This window comes from Chiloscyllium plagiosum, chromosome 43, assembly GCF_004010195.1.
Source record: "Chiloscyllium plagiosum isolate BGI_BamShark_2017 chromosome 43, ASM401019v2, whole genome shotgun sequence".
Lineage (NCBI taxonomy): Eukaryota > Metazoa > Chordata > Chondrichthyes > Orectolobiformes > Hemiscylliidae > Chiloscyllium > Chiloscyllium plagiosum.
The window spans coordinates 8,112,626-8,137,147 of NC_057752.1; the positions used below are offsets into that span (position 1 = coordinate 8,112,626).

At 39.1% G+C, this 24,522-nt stretch overlaps 1 protein-coding gene across 7 annotated transcripts in view; it reads right to left on the reverse strand.

Annotated features, from left to right (window-relative positions):
• Window positions 1-24,522, reverse strand: part of LOC122543347 (zinc finger CCCH domain-containing protein 10-like) — a 150,430-nt gene that overhangs the window by 12,291 nt on the left and 113,617 nt on the right. For all 7 annotated transcript variants that reach the window (XM_043681920.1, XM_043681926.1, XM_043681924.1 and 4 more), the window contains 2 exons: window positions 10,398-10,446; window positions 4,786-4,954 (listed from right to left, as the gene is read on the reverse strand). In XM_043681920.1, the coding sequence (XP_043537855.1) occupies window positions 4,786-4,954; window positions 10,398-10,446 (218 nt within the window). The remainder of the gene's footprint in view (window positions 1-4,785; window positions 4,955-10,397; window positions 10,447-24,522) is intronic.

Genomic DNA, 24,522 nt, shown 5'->3' on the forward strand with positions numbered 1-24,522 from the left:
TTACAGGGGCATAATTTTCAGGAGATGCAAAATGCTGGATAGATTCATCACATATTTACATAAAATGGCAATGATGGCCTGGATCAGTTATTTGATTTAAATATTTAATTGGAAGCAAAATTTATCCCAAAATAGGAGATTAATGAAATCCAAAAACACCCTTCAGAATTGGACTCCCTGGCAGACTGAGGCAGATTGTATTTAAGAGAATAAAATGGCAACAGTTAACACATATACCATCACACTGTGAACACAACACGACTTGATGGTCTAAGTATGAAATGCAAGTAGATGCAAGAATCCATTGCATCTTCGAATTATTTATATGGTTTGTTCCATGAACTTTGTTGAACTAGTTATTCACAGCCAAAGTTGTTTGGGTGTTGCATTTGGCCTCCATATGTCTTTAAGGAAGGGAATAGCACCAGCGTCAATTTTACTATCTAAAACATCAAATGAAGGCAACATTTCAAACACACCAATAGCTTTGATTTTGAGTAGTCTCAAAGAATTTTTAAACTATAGCTTCTTATCAGAAAGGTGTTGTGAAACTTGAAAGGGTTCAGAAAAGATTAACAAGGATGTTGCCAGGGTTGGAGGATTTGAGCTATAGGCAGAGGCTGGGGCTGTTTTCCCTGGAGCATTGGAGGCTGAGGGGTGACCTTATAGAGGTTTACAAAATTATGAGGGGCGTCGATAGGATAAATAGACAAAGTCTTTTCCCTGGGGTCAGGGAGTCCAGAACTAGAGGGCATAGGTTTAGGGTGAGAGGGAAAAGATATAAAAGAGACCTAAGGGGCAATTTTTACACACAGAGGGTGGTATGTGTATGGAATGAGCTGCCAGAGGAAGTGGTGGAGACTGGTACAATTGCAACATTCAAAAGGCATTTGGATGGGTATATGAATAGGAAGGGTTTGGAGGGATATGGACCGGGTGCTGGCAGGTGGGACGAGATTGGGTTGGACCGAAGGGTCTGTATCCGTGCTGTACATCTCTGACTCTATGATTTCTCAGAATCATCTGTTGAGGCCTTAACTATGCAAAACAAGCAATTAATCCAGTATATACTTTCTAAATTAGCTATATATCCAAACCGTCATTGAAATTTCCTGTACTTCCCAACTTAACGACCTAGACCTATCTTAAGTAAAAGCAGGTAGCTCATCTGCATTCAGGGTTCTGCCAATTCTCCAAGAGTAATTCTGGATGAGCTGACCACTAATTCTACCCTCCTGTGATCTGCAGAGTGCAAAAATAAAGACAAATGTACTTAATATATGAAAAATTACTTTATTGTTATACACTCACTAATAGGTCTTCTGAAATTTCTACTTTAAAAAGGTGCACAATTCGGCATTAAATGATTAAAGAGGTTCCCCGGTTTTGTGTTCATGTCGGAGTTAATAAGTAGCATACAACAACAACATTAAAATGGTCTCATTTTTAGGATGTGGTAAAATTTCAATGTAGAATCTCTCCACATTGGAGCAATCCCTGTTGATTTAAAGTATTTGGAACCCTGAAGATTTTCAGGAAAAAAATTAACCTTGAGAAAAAAAGTGATCAAACTGAAAAGCACTTCTACCATATTTACTAATCAGTATAAATAGTATCACAATTATATATAGTGGAGCATTAAACCTTTAGCCACAAAATAAAGGCATGAAGGCAACAATTAACAATTTTATTGCCTTTTAAATCCAGATTAATCATCATCTGCAGCATCTGTTATTCTACTAACCATATCAGATAACTAAAATTCAAAAACATTTAAAACAATGCTTTCAAGAAAATGATTTTAAAATTTAAAAAATGGAACTCATAAGCATGGCTCAACTATTATAATTCAGATATACGTGTTCAACATTTAATCATGATATTATGGAGGTCCTGTTTTTAAAAAAAATGTACATAAAAGCACATTTGTCTAAGTGCCTAATCCCATAGGCTGAACTCTTTTTGGGTGAAACTAACACAACTTAACATGGTATAAAATTTCAAGTTTTGGAACTAATAAGACCAAGAACCACAAGTGAAAAGTGAAATACTATTTTTGAAACTATGCCACAAACAAAGGTTGTAATAATTGAATATCTCAGCCTTTTTCTCACTAAACATCTGAAGTCTAACAGTTGTCCTGTAACTGCTTTATGAAGCAAACCCTAACAAAGTTCCAGGACACATATACTGATGGCCATACAATCTCAGCATCTGTTAATGATGTAAAATGTTCCTGGAGAGCCAACAGCCATTATAGTATAATCATGAGATATTTTGGATCAGATAGTCTTTAAATTCAAGAGTTCGGTCAGGTTTCCTTGGCTGAAAACGGATTTATAGTGATATGCCCAAGTATTTGTAGGCAAACAACTAAGCTCATGCAGCAAGTTCATACTTGATTGTATTAGGAGAGAGAAAGATAGAATTTCAGCATACTGGTGTTAAAATGCATTAGGTTGAATACATGTGACATTCAAAACAGCTAAAGGCATCTACAGAATGTTTCAGTACTGAAAGTGTACATCTCAAGCAATGGCATTATGCGCCTTCTTGCGCACAAATTCTGCTCCGACTCCAATCTGGCATTTCTTTATTATGTGGCCAAGAGATTAGTCAGCACAACAAAACTGGTAGATAGATACCATCATGGGTTGATCCAATATTTGGTGCAGTCAAATTGTTGATATCAGATACCATTTTATGAAACATTGTACAGTGTATACAATATTACAGCAACTGAATAAAAATATCAAATTTCAATTACACAGGCTCCTTCACTCAATTACCTTCTTAGAACTGTAAACTCTCATGCCTTTTTGGAACGGGATGGAAAGGAATTACATAATAATCTGATACCTACATAATTATTGATATCCAATGCGATTATTACCAAGTTTTACAGCAGTTTATCTCATTCCAAGCGCAAAAGCGTGAGTGTGATAGAAAGAGCATGTGAGAGCACACATGTTGGGGGTCAGAAGGGGCGAGGCAGGAGGGGAAGGAGGAGACTAGCGGAGTTGCACAGTGGATATAATCTGTTGGGGTGAAGGGGTCGTGGGGGTGAGCTGTATAGGGGAACTGCAGGAAGCAGCACAGTGGAGACCCTCTAAATGTTTCAAGGGTATAAAAGGAAATTCGGCTTGTCAAAGATGTTCAGATTGCTAAAAAGTCAAAATGGGCATACATATACATACTGCATTGTCTATTCAGAAAAGATCATTGTGGGCAACATCGGAATCAATTTTAATTCTTTTTTTCCCCCACTACATGCTCGCCACACAGTTTGATTTTCAAGGCACCAAAGATCTGAGGGGAGGGAAAGTATTGCAGCTCTATTGTGTCATTAGATTTCAGAGTATTGATGTGACGGATATTGTAACATTGTCAGAGTTCCTTGCAATAATTTACATTATTGTTTCACTTGTCAGGTGCTGTTCCAGCTCATACGCTTAAAGGGTTTTGGAACTCAGTTGTCGGTGCACTTGAGTCTAATTCAGCTGAGTCCAAAGGCAACATAGCTACCACCATTCTAAGTCCAAATAGGTTGTAACCCAAAGTCTGTGATGACACTCACACAGAGTGCAGCCTTGAAATTAACCTGTTGTGTTATACATTGCTTTTTGCACCAAATGGTGTTAAAACAAGCTGCATTTCAATTAATTTTGCCAAAGATTTGCTGCTCCTATGATGCTGACATATTTTAGCAAGTATCAGTATTTGCCCTTCAGCTGTTCTTTCAAGTAACAGCTTTTCCCACAGTACCGCTTCAATTAGCAACTGCAACCAGGAAAAAGTAACCCAGCTAAAATCCATAGGTGGCTCCCACATGGCCTTTTAAAATTGTCAAGAAGCTTGGTATGTTCCTTGATTGGACACGCTGAAGCAATAAACAGTTTTAGGTCTTGAATGATATTCCACATCCCACATCCCGCACCCCACCCCCCCACCCCAACCCAATGTCACAGGAAGCAGAGTCGAATGCATTTAGGATCACTGCTGAGATGTTAAGAATATTGGAAATGAGCTCATCCAGAATTACAGGACTAATTTTTAGATTTACAATTTTTGGAAGTAATTTTACTCCCAAAGTCCCCTTGTTTTAAGTCCTGGGGAAGTGCAGTGGCCAAATCTCCCAGCCGTTGTTGTGGGCAAGGAATTCACCATTGCTGCCTTTATTTGGTTGCGGAGAAATGCATTCTGCTCCAAAAGAACCTCATTGTTACCCATCAAATTTGACACCTGCTTTTTCAGCTCCTCATTCCGGTTTCGCAGCATAAGATTCTCCTCTTCCAGATATCCTGAATCAACCGACCGGCGACTTGAGAGATCGTATTCGTACACTTCAAACTCAAAACCTTCCAACTTTCTCCTCTTCAAACGGTGGTCATACTCATAGCAAGTGATACCACTATCCTTATCCGATCGTTCATATCTACGCAATGGCTGAGAAAGTGGGGTGTCCCGTGTCAGTCTGAGATCATGTTCTGCATTATCACGCTTGAAGTGCCGGAATCTACATTTTGAGCCTCTTTGACAATCACCTTTTAGGTAATCTCGGCATACTGGAATCTCACCTTTATCCGCAGGCAGATCAGAAACTGACAGACCATAGGTTTCAGCCACCTTGGAGCGCAAATGCAGAGGAAGCTCCCCTGTTTTTTTGTAGTATTCCTCATCCTCTGCTGTACCGTGTATGAATGTGCACTTTGCACGGGTACAAACATTATTCATAAAGTAATGACAGAAGACAAACTCATTCTTTTTCACACCTAAATCATGTACCTCATTTATGTCCGGGTGCAGGTATTTGCAGGTCTTGCCGCGATAGCAGACATTGCGCAGGTAGTCCCGGCAAACGTCTTCTGTGCTCTGGCCAGCCCCGTCTTTGCCATTGTTAACAACATTATTGTCTGCCATTTTACCGATTATTTCTGCGCTGCTCAACAAACAACTGCAAAAGAAGAATGAATCATGTCAGAGAAAAGGACTGACCACAAAGTAAGTGTGGTTCATTTTTGCTCCCCACCTCCCCAAGTCAAGAATAAAAATCAACGCAAAGATGATTTCGTTAAAGATCAGCTGGAATGCTTATACCAAGAGTGTGACAAATTTCCCAAACTGTAAGCACTCTTTTCATGTTTATTAGCCGCCTCATTTTGTAAAAGCAGTCACATTAAGTGTTTGCACAATTTTTCAATAAAGCCAATTTTAGCCATTTTGTATTGCGCCAAAATTGTTTCATTGGAGTGCGAGTTCACTTTCCAGCTGTTGGTAAGTGTAGTGAACAGTAGGCTCTTGAATTTGACATATAAAAACTGCAGCAAAAATGCACATGGTGATATTCACAACTATTTTAAGCTTTGGATTATTTGCCCTCAACTGGCTGAAACAAAAACCAATGAATCTTGTTCTGAGCCAAATGCCATTCTATTGGAACTTGATTCCCTCTTTCCAATTGGATGTAGAGATCCAGGAGACAGAAGTTAATTAAGATTTAAGTACACAACTTTGATTGGATTAGATGGAAAATAATTCAAGTAGGAATCATAAAAATAGCACACTAAGGGAAAATGTGGACAAAGAAGGAGCTCAAAGTCAAAGACAGGCCAAGAAGGTTTTGCTTAAAAAGTCTTTTGTTAAATCATTTCAGAATTTTTTTTATACGTTAATAAACAACTGCCATTTCACTAGCTTTATTCCTGTAATATTATAGTATGTTTCAACACCATAATATACAGATTGAAGATATAAAAAGATGGTGTTAACCGAGAGAGCCTCAGATTTTCCCAGGATAGGAGAATATTTAAAAAAAAAGCACTATTCTATAAACTATAAATTGCACAATACTCTATTTATATGCATATATTTTGAACGGCTCCACCCGAGCATGCTCTCGAGTTGAGGATCAAGCTAACATACTATTTTATTAGCAGTATCGATACTACCTTTCAGTGGATAAGGTAAAAGGTGTTCTTAAGAAATACTGGAAAAATTCAAGGTTACCCTAAAAGCAGGTCACAGCATAGAATCCTGAGAAAGCAAACTATTAACAGGAATATGCAGCCAAGACTGAAGCTTGTTGGCAAAATGCAAAATTATCATGGAACTTCTTGAACAAAGCTATCTAATTCTAGACTATTTTGAAAAACCTGATTTTAGGGAGAAAACGGGAACAGGATACAGAGTTGGATGATCAGCCATGATCATATTAAGTGGTGGAGCAGGCTCAAAGGGCCAAATGGCTGACGCCTGCTCCTATTTTCTAAGCTTCTAGATCAATATTCTGTTGCCTTTCACCCTCCCCATGCACCATTTCCTGATAGAGGAGGAAACTTTCATACTTTTCTGGAAGGAAAACACCTCAAGAAACATGGGACAAAATTCATTACTTACTGTTTCTTTGTGCAATGTATGGCATTATATTTCACCTTCAGCACACCACCTCCATCTCAACTTCAAGGTTATGTCTTGCATGACTGTCGTGAGGCAGTGTATCATAGCTGAAAGTTAATGCACTGCGTCATTCAGTTATGGGGAGCCACAGCAAATGTGATGACAACTTTCAAACTTCTATTTAACCTTGGGTCTTCTTCTGACAGTCAACACCACTTTTACCATTTCTGGTGGTTTATTCCAGCAAAAAAGCTACTTAATCAAATGATGTTGCCTTATATCCATTGTAACTTTATTACCAGGTTCTTAAAACTCTTGGCCCGAATCAGAAATGCCCAAGACTGGGATAACAGCAAGAGATGTTGAATGCTTTTTACAGGTGCACATTTTGATGCAACTGTTTTTCAAGTTGAAAAGTTGACTTTTCTAATATTTCTCAACTGAAACAATGGCACAGTTATTCTCACAATATGGCAAAATATATTAAGCATTACAATATACATAGAAGCAACAATATTCCCCTGTAACGTAGATAGTAAAATAATTCTTCAAATTGTGATACAACATCCTCAAGAGAATGGATTGGCATTTAGTGCTCTCAGGATGTCATAAAGTGCTTTATAGCTGATGAATTGTTTTTGAAACGCAGTCACCATTGTTTTGTAGGCAAACACTGCAGCCTCTTTGCGCATAGCAGAGCTTCACAATAATTGAGATAACTGGCAAGCTAATGTGTTTTTAATAATGCTCAATGAGGGATATATATTGCCCACATCACTAGGATAATGCCCGCGCTCCTCAGGTCCAGCACATTGCATGATTTTATCATCTGCAGTGCCACAAACTATCCAACCAAACAAAAAGTAGTGTAATAATACAAGACCAAGTTTCTCAAATTATAAGACAACACTCTTGTGAAGCATTCCCAGGAACAGCACATCTTATGATGCATTTAGTGGTAATTGAACACAAACAAGTGTATAACATTTATGTGGAGTATTCACATTTAGTGACTTGGTTCACTGCACCCATAAAAATCATGGGATAACTTCACAACATCCTGGTCTAGGGAAGCAAAGGTTCAAGAATCAATTTGACTATCTTCAACCTGCACTTTGTTAATATGCTCTCTATTCAACACCAGAGGCATAAAATGTTGAGTGATCTGATACTTAATTATTCACTCAGAAATAAGAAACAGTAAAATTGTCATGAGGTAATGCAACCACTGACAACACTGCAGTGAAGTACTGTTTTTATTTTGCCAGTAACTAGTGGATTAGCAAATATATTTATAGAGGAACTGTTTCTCATAGCTGCCAGAGTATTACTACAATTATTCTCTTTTTGCACGTGACTAGTAATATCTGGAATTGGCAGATTTTGCTCATAGCCACAACAATGCCAGCTATTCGCAAGGAATAACGCATTTTTTTGCGCATGACTGGCGCTATCCAGAACAGGGGCTAATTGTGCTTGTAGCTACTGACAAAAATTTAGTAATTACTTGCCAGGATAGCGCGAAACTCATTTTTTGTTTGCGCATAACTGGTTTATCAGAACTGGCACTGGTTTTGCTTACAGCCGCTAGCACAGACCTGTTAGTTGTTTGCCACAAAGGCAAAGGCATTGCTTCCAGTTTAAAAAGCAGTATGGCGATGAAATAAAAGCTCTAAAAATTCAGCACGATGTAAATGTTCTGAAAGGCCCCCACCAAAGTTTCATACTAAAGTCTGAAAATACTTCATTCTAAACTTGATTCATATTTAAAGCCAGCATCCTTTTTTTTCCTTGAAGCAATTTGGCTACCAATGCTCAAATGTTGCAAGACACATCATACAGCAAATTAAAGAAAGTACAGAATAGCGCCAGTTGGTGGGGAGGGTAGTTTCTAAAAATTTTGGAGCCAGGCTTTAAGCTATTCATAAGAAGAATCTTAAGGAACCCTACTAACACTCTTAAAAGCAGTGAAGAAGGTAGCGAACAACAGCAGAGAGTCTGGCTTTTATTAAATGGACTTTCCTCCATTTGCTATGTTAGTTCAAACATTTGGCATGACTGCAAGCATGAATTCAAATCACACTGCATATGGTTTTGACAATTAAAGCACAAACTGATTTTTATCAAATGGATGCCAAACAATGTGTCTACAGATTTAATAGACTGCTTAGAAGGTTGCGATTAAGCACCAATATACAATCCAACATTTGCATGTATTGTTCACTTGCATTGTACAAACTATATTTTAACAAAAGTTACTTCAGATTGAACAAAAATCTTAACTCTGAGATCATTACTCAGTGCCTATTACAGCATCAAGCATGGCTTTTGGTTTAAATAATACTGAAAGGAACCCACCAGAGTCCATGGAGACAAAGTCCCTTATCTTTTTATGGAAGGCAAAAAGCTCCAACTGGCCATAAAAGGATCAGGTGTACTGAGAGAAAAACAAGAGCAGAATTATTTGAAGCTGCTGATTTTTCAGGTCACCAAAGCTGGAAAGTAATTTGTCTCAGGGTATTCAAAACATGGAATATTTCAGCTGAAATTCCTGTCATACATATTTGCGTAACGCCTCATGGGTTATGCAAGTAGAAATCATGCACAAGTGGAAAGTCTGTACTATTATTTTTTATTAAATCTATAGGTGTGCGAGTCAAAAATTAACAATGCAAATAAGCCTACTGAAAGTCTTAACTTTCTGGGCATATTAGTATTTCTGATACAGAAATAAAAGTACATGCACCTCCTAGTTTGCCAAAGGGCTAATAAAAATCCATCACTAACTTTGAGTTCCATCAAGTCTGCACCCTTGTTTCTCTCGAGTTACCTGTCTAAGCCCATTTTCTTGCCCATTCTCCACGCCCTTTAATATCTCAGCTTGTTGAATCACATTCACCTCCCTGCACCTTCTCATTTTTTGTCCAAACAACAATTTTGAGTTTCTTTTAAAATAATGTACTGTTTCAGGAAGAGGGCTCAATACAAATTACACTGAAGTTTTTTCAACACTGCCCCAAATTTCTGAGATTATCTTGAATTTGCACAGTCTTATTATCAAACTCTTAGTGACAGACATCCACCCCATGAAACACATCTCTCAAGTCTCTCATAATGACCACATCTTCTCATCCCTGGTATACTGAACCCATGTTACACCTATCCTATTATTTTCATAAACATCTTATAAATGGTATATCCAAGGAAATCTTAAGAATGCTCTAACTGTAGATTGACTGAGGTCCTTTACAAGTTCAAGATCACTTTCTGACTGTTTGAAGTTTTAGATTTTGAAAAAAAAATCAAGGATTCTGTTTGGTATTGTTAACTGCCTTAATCACTTCAATTTCTACATTCAATGATTTGTGTATCTACACATCAAACTTCTGTTACTGCTGTTGAAGTATCTCTCGTTACAGCATACTTACTTTCTCTTTCCTTATTTTCAAAATATACTACTTCTACACTGAACTGCATCTGCCACTGTATCTATCCTTTAGTCCAAGTCCTCTTGTATTCTTTTATTCTTGTATTCCTCGGTTGCCAAGGAGTTAAAACTGGGGAAAGTCTATGTTTCAAACAGGCCCATTATTTAAAGGAACAAAGCACTTAGGACAAGAGAATGCTTCTGAAATTTAGTCCCAAGACAGTGTTGTAATTTAAAAATGAATGGTGACATTAAAGCTTGCAGCATGAGTACTACTAAACACAACAAGCATATTTATAAAACTACAAACCACAACTTCTTTCCAAAAAAAACACATTCACTCAAATCATGCTTGGCTTTTAGTAAAAGAGCAAACACAAGATTTCTAAACAATTTTAAGAACTTTTAAGACTCACCTGTTGCCAGTATTCCTCATTCTGTGCCAGCTAGGCAAACCAAATCAAAAGGCAAGGTGACAAGTATAAATCAAAATAAAAAGGTTGAATAAGACACAAGCATATGTACCTCTTAGTGACTTGAATAGAGCCACAAAACTGAAAAAAAATCTACTTACTTCTTTATTACAGAGTTTGGAGAACTGCTCTGGAGATGCTCCATTGGACCTAATTTTCATAGTAATAAAAAAGGCATGTTATACCACCTAAGTGTGTAGCATAGGAGTTAATAATTCATTTGAAGCAAGATAACACAATCCAGAATAATCAAAGAAATAACATTACCTACATTGTAAGGTGTTTCGTATTCTTCAAATAAAAGTATCCTTCATATACCTCAAGAGAGCCCACGTTACCTACATGGACACAATCCCTTCAGGTGTTTCACTTTGATGTTGCTGCTCATGAGCTTTTTCCCATCCAGTACCCACATAGACACCATTCATTTGATGTGTAATTTTCCATAGCAAGTAGAACAAAAGGGTAATACATGATAAAACAACATATTATTGCGCTATGTAGATATAGAAACACACAGGAAATAACAAGGCTTTTGTTAAAAATGGTCCTCTATCAACGCTTTAAGTATGAAGACTGGATATCATAAAAATCACTATCACATTTTCAAGAAACATTACATGTTACCAAACATTAATGGTCAAATGGAGAACAGAAAAGAACATAGTCCTACTGAACAAGAGAACCACTCTTCACAATGAAAGAGAATTGTCACATGATCAAAATATGGCACCCTCATGCCATAATTTAAAAAGGTCTTGTGTTTGCTATTCCCAAAACGTGTTTGTTTTCGTTTGGCTGATAATCTGGAATTGTTCCTAGTAGTAGCAAAGATACCCAAAATGAGACAGAATAACCAAAAATCTGCAACTATGAAATAAACAAAGTACAGGAAAAAAAACTCAATAAAATGTAAATTCAAAGGAGTTTACTCTGAAGGAAGTAAACTCCCTCCCCAGTATCATGACAAATGTTGAATGATTTTGCTTCAATTAACCACTTGTTTGCTTTTTGCCTACAGCTTAGTGCACCAAGTGAAATCTAACAAAAGGTATTACAATCACATTTTTAAGACATTAATGCATATTTAAACCTATCCAAATTTGTCAAACTTTCCTTCAGGCGTGAAGCACAAATTGCCAGAATACATCAGCAGCTCCCAAGTAAGTAAACATACGAAGTAGCGCGAGACAGGCCAGGAAGGCATATCAGAAGAATTGTTCTGTAATTAAATGGTTGAAGTTGGATGAAATCATTGTTAAACATAGCGTTCGCCAAATAATTATGAATTGGACACGCTGATACGCACTTTCACCCGAGACCAAGAACAACTGGAAAGACTGAGCATCAATATTACAAAAGGTGCAATTAGGGTTTCAAGACAGTTTTCAGTACAAGCGTCTTCAACGTTTTAAGAAACCTTCTACTTTCAGTGTTGTTGTATATTAAGAACATCAAGTTAGAAATCCTTTTTGTGGCACTTTGGTTCATGCACAAAGTTCCATTATTGCATGTCACTCAACTTGTACACAATCCTTTCCTATCCAAGATTCAACTCTTAAATCAGTACTTCAAATCCTCAAGCCTGCTTTTGCAAGGAATCTCATACCTCAAACCCAGATACAAGCTAACTTTTTTTCTGATCGCAGATACTAATAAATGGGTAGTCATTTTCTGGCCTGCCCAGCATATTATTTAAAAACAAATGGTCCCAGGCTTTAGCAGCTGCTTGTAAGAAGTGCCACACAATGCTCAAAATAGCAACATTGAAGATATTTCCATCTTTAAGATGTTTAATAACAAACATTGCAGTCCATACCCGGGCATGCCCAATATACAGTTAGCTGAACTGGCTGGATCTCGCAATCTACACTAAATGCTAAAAACTACTGGGCCAAGTATCGTATTAGATTTAAATGACCTGGATTATTCCTTTCATACCCTTGGTATTTACCAAACCTAAATAAACCTATATCCCATTATATATGCAGTAATGACAAATCTACTGAGAGGAAAGAGAAAGAATAATTTATATTAAGGCTTTAAGCTGCTGTAACAAAATTTATTTTTGGCTTCCTTTCTTGATGGAAGCTTTTAAGGTTTAAAAGGTGGTAGAGTGAAGAATTGTTGGAGAACAAAGGTTTTGGAAATGCGAGAAGTAGCAAGATGGATTAACCTTCCAGAGGTCAGGGCAGTGACTAGAGGATTCTGCCGTCAAAGAAGGAATGGAACAGGAGTATGGTTAAACTGACATTGTAACAGGTTCCCTCATGCAAGAGAATGCCCTTCCTTCAAAATTGCTGTTACTCCATGCTTTAAAAACATGAACTTACCCTCAGCAACTGTGTCCTTCAAACAGTAACTCTCAGGCACCTGTCTTTCTTGGATGTGTTGCCATCTCCCAAATCCATGCTAATCCTTTTGGATATCTGCCTGAATCTGCCAGTGTGTGTCTTGGCTACTCCCACATCAAAACACCTTCAACCACAGGTACAATTAAGATTCTCTGCAACTGTTACTACTACTGGGGCATTATCCCTCCGATACAACCCTCCACCAAATTGGTCTAGTTTTGTGGCATTGGATTGCCTAGTTCCACTGTTTCCGATTCAGCATACCAGGAAGATCTTCTCTTCCTACATCCAATTCAACCACAGATGAGCTGCTGTCATACATTCTCAGTGCAATGACCACTGACTTCTCCTTTGGATACGAATGCCCAGCTCTACTTTAGCCCATCTTCCATTGAAGCTTTCAGTTCTACTTCATTTTCTCTGGACTCCATTATTCCAAGGCTCTTCCATTCTACCCAGTTGTTAAACCAGTTTGTAAGACTATAAAATTCTACTGCCTGTTTCATATCCTACACCAAATCCTGACTCTTTAAAATTACTTCTGCAAACTCCCTCTATTTCAAAGTTAAGGTATGTGTAAATGCAAGCTGTTGCTGAGACTGTCAGGAGAATATTCCTGTGTTCTGGATCAGATTTATCATGACAACTGTGAGGGATACCCTTTTTACACTCATTCCCCAAATGTCATCAACACTATCAAGCATCATTCACATTCTCTCTCTCTCTCTCTCTCTCACACACACACTCTTCTGGAACACAAAAATTGAAGTGTTTCAGATCAGTCTATAAATTGGTATCAGGAGAAACAACAAAACTAGTACAATTGGTATTGCTAGAAAGAAGCATCAGAAGTACAATAGTTTACAAAGTGGTAGTTGTGATTGAAAATACAATTTTGGGAATGAACATTGATGTGCATAAATTTTGCTTTCATGAAAAAAGGCTTGTAAAAGGTGAAAGATAAGCTCTTCACAACAAAGTATGTCTTGAAAGTGTAATTATAAAACCTACCAGGAAAGCAAGAACAGGTAAAGCAGTCGATGCAAGAGATATGAAAAAAAAAGCTATGCAGTGTGGGCGGCACGGTGGCTAGCACTGCTGCCTCACAGCGCCAGAGACCCGGGTTCAATTCCCGCCTCAGGCGACTGACTGTGTGGAGTTTGCACGTTCTCCCCGCGTCTGCGTGGGTTTCCTCCGGGTGCTCCGGTTTCCTCCCACAGTCCAAATATGTGCAGGTCAGGTGAATTGGCCATGCTAAATTGCCCGTAGTATTAAGTCAGGGGTAAATGTGGGAGTATGGGTAGGTTGCGCTTCGGCGGGTCGGTGTGGACTTGTTGGGCCGAAGGGCCTGTTTCCACACTGTAATGTAATCTAATCGGTACTCTTCAGACAAAAAGGACCAGAAAGGCTCGAGCAGATTCAGAGATAAGAACAAAATGGACTGGTGAACAACACAAACTCCGATTTTTGTTTTGGCGTGCATTAAAAGCAGGACAAATTCAATCCAATCAATTACGGCCCAATCAATCTACTCTCGATCATCAGTAAAGTGATGAAAGGGGTCATCAACAGTGCTATCAAGCAGCACCTGCTCAGCAACAATCTGCTGTGACACCCAGTTTGGGTTTCACCAGGATCACTCAGCTCCACAGCCTTGGTTCAAACATTGGCAAGAGAGCTAAATTCCAGAAGGGAGGGAAGTGACAGCCCTTGACATCAAGGCTGCATTTGACAGAGTATGGCATCAAGGAGTCCTAGCAAAGCTGAAATCAATGGGTATCGGGGGCAAATACTCCACCGGTTAGAGTAATACCTGGTACAAAGGAAGATGGTTGTGGTTGTAGAGGGTCAGACATCTCTACAGGAGTCCCTAAGGATAGTGTCCTAGACCCAACAATCTTCAGCTGCTTCATCAATTACCTTCCTTCTGTCATAAAAGGTCAAAAGTGGGGATGTTCACCAATGATTGCAGTATTCAGCACCATTCACGACTCCTCAGATCCTGAAGCAGTCGGTGCTCAAATACAATAAGATCTGGGCAATATTCAGGCTTGGGCTGACAATTGGAAAGTAATGACCATCTCCAATAAGAGACACTCTAACCACCACACCTCGACATTCAACAGTATTACCATTACTGAATCCCCCACTGTCAACATCCTTGAGGTTACCATTGACCAGAAACTCAACTGGACTCACCATATAAATGCAGTGGCTACAACAGCAGGTCAGAGATTAGGGATACTGCAGCAAGTAACTCCCCTCCTGGCACCCCAAAGTCTATCCACCATCGACAAAGGCACAAGTCAGGAGTGTGATGGTATACTCCCCACTTACCTGGATGGGTGCAGCTCCAACAACACTCAAGAAGTCTGACACCATCCAGGACAAAGTAACCCACTTGATTGGCACTACATCTACAAACATTCAATCCCTCCACCACCGCTGGTCAGCAGCAGCGGCGATGTGTATTATCTACAAGATGCACTGCAGAAATTCAAAGATCCTGAGACAGTATCTTCCAAACCCACAACCACTTCCACCAAGAAGGACAAGGGCAACAAGTACTTGGGAACACCACCAACTGCATGTTCCCCTCCAAGCCACACACCACCCTGATTTGGAAATATACCGCCGTCCCTTCAGTCGTTGGGTCAAAATCATGGAACTCTCTCCCGACTGGTATTGTGGGTCAACCCACAGCAAGTGGACTGTAACGATTAAAGAAAGCAGCTCACCACCACCTTCTCAAGGGCAAATAGGGATGGGCTATCAACGCTGAAAAATGTGTTGCTGGAAAAGCGCAGGTTAGGCAGCAACGCTGGCTGGTCAGCCAGTAACACCCAAGTCCCACAACTGAATAAAAAAGGATCTCCAAAACCAGATGTCAATGTATCAGCATATCAATTAGTATGCATGGAACCTCAAAGCAAGGTCATGCAACTTAGCGGGAACACCACTGGCGAGTATTTGCAGAGATTTAATTGGTTTCCCGATTATGACAGCATCAGATTCCAAGAAATGTCCATGTGATCCAAGATTGTGTATTAGTTATTTATCCCTCGGCAAAGGGTAAACAAAGTTAATTGTAGATGAGTGGAGTCAGACTGATTTCTTTACCCAGTTCTTCAGTCCTGGAAGGGGGGAGGGTCAGTCACTGGACCTATAACATTAATTGATTTCTCTCCACAGATACTGCCAAACCTCGTGAGTTGTCCTAACAGTTTCAGATGTTGTTTAGGATTTCCAGCATCTACAGTTCCTTAGTTGTTTTTCCTGTTTGACAGTTCAGAACACTAGAAATTCATGTAAAGGAGGATTAAAAAATACAAAACTCTCAAGTTTTCTATTTGGCAGTCTTCAAATAGATTCTGGCTTTGATGCAGAAAATAAAACAGAGAATGCAATACTGTGTTAAATAGTTGGAAAAGGGAAACATTGAAGACACAGCAAGGTAGTGTGGATTGCAATAATATCCCTTGCTGTTGTCAAAATTGTGCCCAAAATGCACCAGAACTTTTAAAGGGGTTGCAGTAGTCAGTGGGAATTGTATGTCATCAGGCCAGTTATGACCCAAGAAAGCAAAAGTATTTTGTCTGGGGACTTTAGAATACGACTTCTGATAGATGCAACTCTAGACCTAAAATGAGTGGATGGGAAGGGAGAACAGGGCATTGGTTAGGCCACTTTTGGAATATTGCATGCAATTCTGGTCTCCTTCCTATCGGGAGGATGCTGTGGAACTTGAAAGAGTTCAGAAAAGACTTACAAGGATTGGAGGATTGGTGTCATAGAGAGAGTTGAATAGACTGGGGCTGTTTTCCCTGGAGCATTGGAAGTTGAGGGGTGACCTTATAGAGGTTTATAAAATCATGAGGGGCATGAATAGGATAATTAGACAAAGTCTTTTCCCTCGGGGCAGTGGGAGTCAAAAGCTAGAGGGGAAAGATATAAAAAGAACGCAAGGGACAAATTTTTCATGCAGAGGATTCAGAGAGTGTGTGCGTGCGTGTGCGCGGAATGAGCGGATACAATTGCAGCATTTAAAGGGCATCTGGATGGGTATATGAATAGGAAGGTTTAGAGGGATATGGGCCAAGTGTTGGCCAGCAGGACATTAGGTTAGGATATTTGGTCTGCATGGATGAGCTGGTCCGAAGGGTTCGTTTCCGTGCTGTATATCTCTATGACTCTATTCAGTAGAGCTATCAGTCTCTACGCAGATTGTAACAAAGGGCATGTGGCATAGAAGCAAGGCAGGCAGTTATTAAAAGGTGGAAGCAAAGTGCCACAGCGATGCATACATTATATAAACTCAAACAGGTTATGGGCATATCACATCTAATGCATCCTGAGCATTCAGCTAGAGAAAAAGGACCTAAACTCAAGGGCAAAGTTCACGTGTTTGAAGTTATTCATCAGCAGACATTTGCTAAATGAAAAGCTAACGAAATGCTGGAGCCACGTAATAAGGCCATATAAACTGTATGATGGCTGTATCAAAACTAATAGTCAATTCAAATAAAATTGTTATGGTCATATACCTTGCTTAGCAGCAAAACAGTGACTTCTAGTTGAGATGATGAATACAACAGATTCATCATGTTGGGAACCATGACAGATAGCAGGATAATTAAATAAAACTTTCAAAATTTCTACTTACATGTACAGTATAAATATGAGACAGTAAATGAGTAAAAACTGCATAAACACGAAAGCAAAGCCTCATGTATTATAAATTAATATGTTCTACTAACAGAGAATGCTTTCTGTAGTCATGTAACTTCGCCTAACTGATCAACATAAACTGACATGGCCACACCAAAAGGGACCATGAAGCAACTGAAAGTCATTAATGTGGCTTTCAGACTTGAAACATGCTTTTGTTAAACTAGTTTTACATTTAAATTATAAAGACACTAAGAGGGGAAAGAAATCTGCATGACTTCTGATAATAGAATTAGGGCAACAGACTAGAATGAAATCTTTTAAGTGGGGACTTAAAGGTTTCTCCACCTGCAATAACAAGAATAGAGGTGAAAATTCCCTGGCTTATTGTAGCTAGTAACTTGAATTCATAACTCTCGTTCCAGTGCAATCATACGTGTCGTTACTTACTGCCTTTCAGAAAATCTAGATACATGCAGCATTTTCCCCATAGTTACATCACTGCAGTCTTTTTTTCTTGACAGCTGTTATGGAGCATGCTGCTTAATAACTAAACAAACTTTAGTTTGTCACTAATATGTTGTGCAGGTTCATTATTTTCATGGGATAACTTCCAAGTTGGGGTCGGGGTACACACAACATACAGATCAGTTGGTAAAGCTGCAACTTTGAAGGTTTTCCAGTCCAATGTGTACCGAATCAAACACATCGTTTATTATTTTATAAAATTCACTTGTTGGTTTGTTTTCCAATGATCAAAAGGCACAATCACTCAATTGTGCTCCCAGGCCTTTGGATTCTAACTTCTTGCAAGAAACTAAAGTGGCCATACATCCAATCTAACCCATACTCATTTCATACGGTACAATAAAATTTTATAATCCCACCTTATCAATAGAACCATCAATACAGTACATATTTTTCCACAGCTCCAACTCAGACTTAGTGGAAGATTTCCCAGTCTAAGACTAACTCCACAAGAGGGATCAACAAGCCTCTCAAACAAAACAGAACTGTTAGAATCGTACCGTTTTTTTTTCCAATTTTACATTTCATGCAGAGTAGCAATTTGTGAATTAAGAAAAATTATGCAGCTGAACAAAATCATCAAGATTTAGTTAATTTTGAAAAAAAAGGAAAACATCTCAATATCCTTCCCCTCACAATAATACATCACGGTTAGTTTTATGTACATAGGAAGCAGGAGGAGTAGACATTCAACACCTCAAGCCAAATCAGGTATTCACTAAGATCATCACTGCAGTCTGCGTGTTGTAGGTAAACCCACAATGCTAGGGGAACTCTAGGATTTGACATAGTGACAGTGAAGAAACTGCATTATATTTCCGAGTCAGGGTGGTTAGTGGCTTGGAGGGAATACCATCTGCAATTCGTCTCCAAGCAACTCACCGTCTTGACTTGGAAATATCAGTTTCTTCACTGTCACTAGGCCCAAACTCCCAGAATTCCTCCTCTAAGAGCATTGTGGGTCTACCTACAACAAGCAGACTGCGGTGATTTGAGGCAGCAGCTCACCACTACCTTCTCAAGGGCAATTAAGGTTGGGCATTAAATGCTGATCAGCCAGCAACTCCCATGAGAGAACAATTTTTTTAACAAATATGCGGTCTTTATATCAGCCATGATCTTAGTGAATACCTGATTTGGCTTGAGGTATTGAAGGTCTACTCCTCCTGCTTCCTGTGTACATAAAACTAACGTAGGTATGGGTAGAGTATGCTGGTTGGCAAGCAAAATGGCCACATCCCACAAGAGAATGTAATAAGAAATTCCTGCCCACTCCCACTGTACCCACACCCCACCCTAATAAATTTTCACTCTCTTACTCAAGAATCTCTGTTCCTTAAAAGCTCAAAAACTCTGCTTCCAACCTTTTGGAGTGCTCCAAAGACACTCAACTCTCAATTACTCATGTGTCTTAAAATTCCCCATAGACATCCATTTCACATACACCCTGTCAAGGCCCCTCAGGATCTTGTACATTGTAGCCAAGTCATTAGTTGCCCTTTTAAACTCTATTGGGTAAAACCTATCCTATCCAACTTATATATGACAACCCACCAATTTTAGATAATCTTCTTAGAACTGCTTCAAAACATACTTACATCCTTTCTTAAATAAGACAACTAATACTGTACAAAGTACTCCAGGTGTGTTCTCCCCACTGCCTTGTATAGCTGAAGCATCACCACCTTGTTATAATTTATTGCAAGGGGAAATGAGTATATTCTATTAGTTTTCCAAACTGCTTACTATGCTTACATTTAACCTTTCGCAACACGTGCGTTAGTATGCCCAGAGCCCATCAGTCTCTCTCCATTTAGGTAACATGCTTTATTCTTCCTCCAAAAATTAACAATTTCAAATTTTCCCATATTATATTCTATTTGCCAGAACTTTGCCAATTTTTTCAGACTCATGTCCTCTTCACAACTCTCTCCTACCCAGATTTGTGTCATTAGCAAATTTAGCAACCATGTCCTTGGTGCTTTCTGTAAAATGTTGAGATACAGTACTGATGTTGATGGCACGCCACTTGTTATTCATTTGCCCATACCATTATGTATTGGCTGGCAAATCTTCAATCCATAACAATGTTACCCCCCCTACACCATAAGCATTTATTTTCCCGAATAATTTTTGACTCAAATATTTTCTGTACAAAGTACAGTGCATCCACCAGTTCCCCTTTATCTACAGTATGTATTACCACCTCAAAAGAATTCCAATACATGTAGTCCCTGGGTTACAAATGGGTTTCATTCAAGTCGACTTGCTAGTCAATTTGTATACAAGTCGGAATACAATGCAGGACAACATAAAATAGTCGTGTGTGTGTATACAGGAAACATTCATGCGTCAGATTTTAAAAATTACACCCTTGCATGAGATCCCATTCTTAAGTGTGCGTATTCATAATGCAGATGTTCATGACTCAAGGAGCCCCTCCAGATTGCTTAAACATTATTTCCATTTTGCAAAACTCTACCAGAGTACCTTTTTCTAGATGTCATTATGCATTTAATAATGGCTACTAACAGTTGTGTGGTATACATTAAGTCAACTAGCATTGAGTTTTTCTTTCTCTTCCTCCCTTTCTGGGAATAGTAAACGTTAACTCATCTAATCTAATTTGGCTTTTCCCAAATCTAGGGAATTTTGCAGCATTACAACCATACATTAACCATCTCATTAATCATTTCAGATCCTAGGGCAAAGCCATGATGCAGGACTCGTCAGCTTACAACTCCAATACACCTTCCCAGAGTTTACAATTTTCTGAGTTCCTTCTTCCCTTCAATTTCCTAATTTAGCTATGGAACGTAAGTTCATTCCTCCGTTGTGAAGACTGATGCAAAATAACTTTCAATTCATCTGCTGTATCCTTATTTTCTATTGTTTAATTATTTTTATATTTCTAGGTAGCATTCTCTTGCATTCCCGCCCCCGTCACCCTTATTAGCTGGAGCCATTCTTCGCTTTGGTCAACATTCTGTCCAATCTTCTAACCTGTTGTCAATCTTTGTGCAACTATATGCTTTGAGGGGGAGCTCCTAGATCTTTTTCTCCCCGAAGTTGTTTCTGAAACTTTAAAAATGAAACACGAGAACAAACTGCACTCCCCCCACCCCAAACCCTGATGATAAAGAATTTGAAAGAACTGTTATGGGGCCAACACGAACATAGAGATAAGGTTATAAAGAAAGAGCGTTAAAAGAGATGTCAGTGATGAGTTGATTTTAAAGTTGGATTCAGTAAATCTGAAGATTGACCTTTGATAGACCCTCTTGTCTGCAGCCTCCAAAGCTTATCCTCACGATTGCAAGTTTCCTTACCTTTCTTCACACTGTTGAAATGGTGAAGTCGCCTCTGAAAAGATACAGATGCACTTGTCTAGATGTTCTTTCCCTCCTTGCATCCCCAATGTGTTGAGATCAAGATTAATTGCACAGTATCCTACTTGTACTCAACATTTCCACATCAGAAAACGTATATTAAAATGATTACAAAGATTTTAATTTTTAAATCAGCAAAACATAAGAACTCGAAGTATTATCCCACATTTAACTTGTTTGTAGACATTAGATTTTCCAAAATGTTGCAATCCTTAGCATCTCCGGAGAGGCAACAAGGTTGCTAACAGCAGCCTGTGTTCTCAAACTGGGATGAGAAGAATCTAGTCTGGATTCTACTCCCAATTGTAATTTACTGTAATCATTCAAGAATAGGTCAAATGCCAGCACAGTTCACACGTTTACCAAAATTAATGTCCAAACTCACCATCAAGGGAAGAATATAGAAAACTAATGTAAACAGTAAAATAAATAATCATTTTCCGTATTTCCACCTCACTGCTAATGAAAAGCCTGACCATTTGCTGGTAAGAAAACGTAGCAGAGACTTAGGACTTGGAAAACCTCATTGCCAACATAAAAAAACATAACTGCTATTCTCGAGATCAAAGCTCCAAGACCAATGATGCCAACGCATTGCTTAGTATAGTCTCTTAGTATAGTTCTGGTTGAAGCTAACAGAGGTTGATAAAACAGCATCTGTCAGATGATCTATGCATTGGATAATCATTTAGAAGCAACAGCATAACACATTCAGATAGGAAATACCGCATGCAAAAAAAAATGCAATAGGCTGCAGAATATATCTTTGATATCCATTAAGTGCTTGAGGCAGTTTCCCAGTTTCTCTCTCTAAAAACACAACTCAATGGAACTCCAAAGAAATTGTTTGCAGTTTTCAAGATTTGCAGTTCAGGTTGTAAGTTTCTCTCTGAGCTGGAAGGTTTGTTTTCAGACATTTCGTCACCATACTAGATAACATCATCAGTGAGCCTCCAGTGAAGTGCTGCTGTTGTGTCCCACTTTCTATTTGTGCATCTTGGTCTCAAGGTGGGCGATATCATTTCTGGTTCTTTTTCTCAGAGAATGGTAGATGTGGTCCACATCGGTGTGTTGATTGATAGAGTCCCGGTTAGAATACCAGACCTCTAGAAATTCCTGTGTGTCTCGGTTTTGCTTGACCTAGGATGGATGTGCTGTCCCAGTTGAAGTGGCATCCTCCTTCGTCTGTATATAAGGATACGAGTGATAGTGGGACGTCTTTTTGTGGCTAGTTGGTGTTCATGCATACTGCTGGCTAGCTTTCTGCCTGTCTGTCTGATGTAGTGTTTGTTACGGTCCTTGCATGGTATTTTATAAATGACATTTGTTTTGCTGGTTGTCTGTATAGGGCCCTTTAGGTTCATCAGCTGCCATTTAAGTGTGTTGGTAGGTTTGTGGGCTACCACAATGCCAAGGGGTCTGGGCAGTCTGGAAGTCATTTCAGAGATGTCTTTGATGTATGGTAATGTGGCTAGGGTATATGGGCTCATTGTGTCTGCTTATTTGGGTTTGTTGTTGAGAAATTGGCAGACTGCTTATATTGGGTACCCGCTGCTCTTGAGTATGCTGTATCAGTATTTTTCTTCTGCTGTTTGTAGTTACTGGGTGCTGCAGTGTGTTGCAGCCCATTGAAATAATATCCTGATGCATCTTTGTTTGTGGGTGTTGGGATGATTGCTTCTATATAGTTAAGTATTTGCTCTGTGTGTTACTTTCCTGCAGTCCTGGTTTGAAGTTCTCCATAACTGTTCGTTCTACTGTGATATCTAGGAATGGGAGTCTGTTGTCGTTCTCCTCTTTTGTGAATTTTATGCCAGTAAGGATATTGTTGATGCGGTCGTAAGTTTCATCTGATTTATTTTGTTTAGTGAAGACAAAGGTGTCATCAACGTAGTGGAGCCAAAGTTTGGGCTGTTTAATTGGGAGGGCTGTTTGAGTCTCTGCATTACTGCTTCTGCTAAGAACCCGGATACTGGTGATCCCACGGGGTGTTCTGTTGATATATTTGTCGGTCTTGTTAGTGAATGTGGAAGCGGGATGTAACACCAGCCCTTCACCAGAGGCTCACTGATGTTGTTACCAAGTATGGTGACAAAATGTCTGAAAAACAAACTTTCCAGCTCAGCTATAACCACTATATGAAAATTTCCAAAGAAAAACCTACTTACACCCTGAACCTCAACCTGAGCTACAAATCTTCTCGAAAACCATAAGCACCTATAGGTGCAATACGCTAAAATTAGCCTGAAGATGGGAAACCAACGCCATCTGACTGAAGGTCACCCGCGAACAACTGTACTTCCTGCATGAATGCCTCAGGAATCGGGTACTACCAAAATGTCTTAAATACAAACCACTGCTCAACACCCCACTAGCCAAAAGAATAACAGAACAGAAAGGCTGCAGAATGTTGAGAGAAATGATTAAAGATGCCCACAACCAATGACACAAATACATTGAGGAAATTTCGCACCAAAAAAACTTTTATATACTAACATGACAGACCATGAATGGACAGACATGCTAGAACGAGCCATATGCATCAAACAACAGCAAACAATAAATGAAAAAATTAGCCCTACATGAAAAGTTGGACAAGCTCACATTAAAAAGAACAAAGACAACAAAGAGGCTTGGGTCAAAACCTCAGACCAACCACTAAGATCATCCAAATAAGAGGGTTAAACTACAATTACAGAGACATGACAAAAAGGACTTCCTAACAGCATTAGGATCAACCCTGAAGGACAATGGACTCAAAGAAGAAACCCAGCAGACAAGACAGTTGCACCAGCGTTAAGTGGGAAAAAGGAACGAAACACAGGAAAGCCCTAGAAAGACTCAAAAAAGACAAAAACGTTGGCTGCAGGTAGGATTACAAAGGGCGCATGACCGTCATTCTAAATAGAACAGAGTACGTTGACAAAGCAAACTCACTGATCGCAGATACAAACAATTACCACTTACTGGCGATAGACCTGAAACCACAACGAGAAAACCATGTCATAGCCACAGTGAAAAGACTTCATGAACCAGGACAAATAAACAAGACAGATTTCCAAAAGAAAAAAAAATGAAGCCAGATGGATTCAACACACCCACTTCTACGGACTACCTAAAGTACACAAACCAGGGGGCCCCCTCAGACCCATAGTCTCACTTACCTGGAACACCGACATACAGACGAGCCAAGGAAATCTACCAAAAACTGAAATACTTAGTAGAAGATTCATGCCACTCCACTCACTCCACCCAAGAATTCCTGAACACCAAAGACACCAAGATAG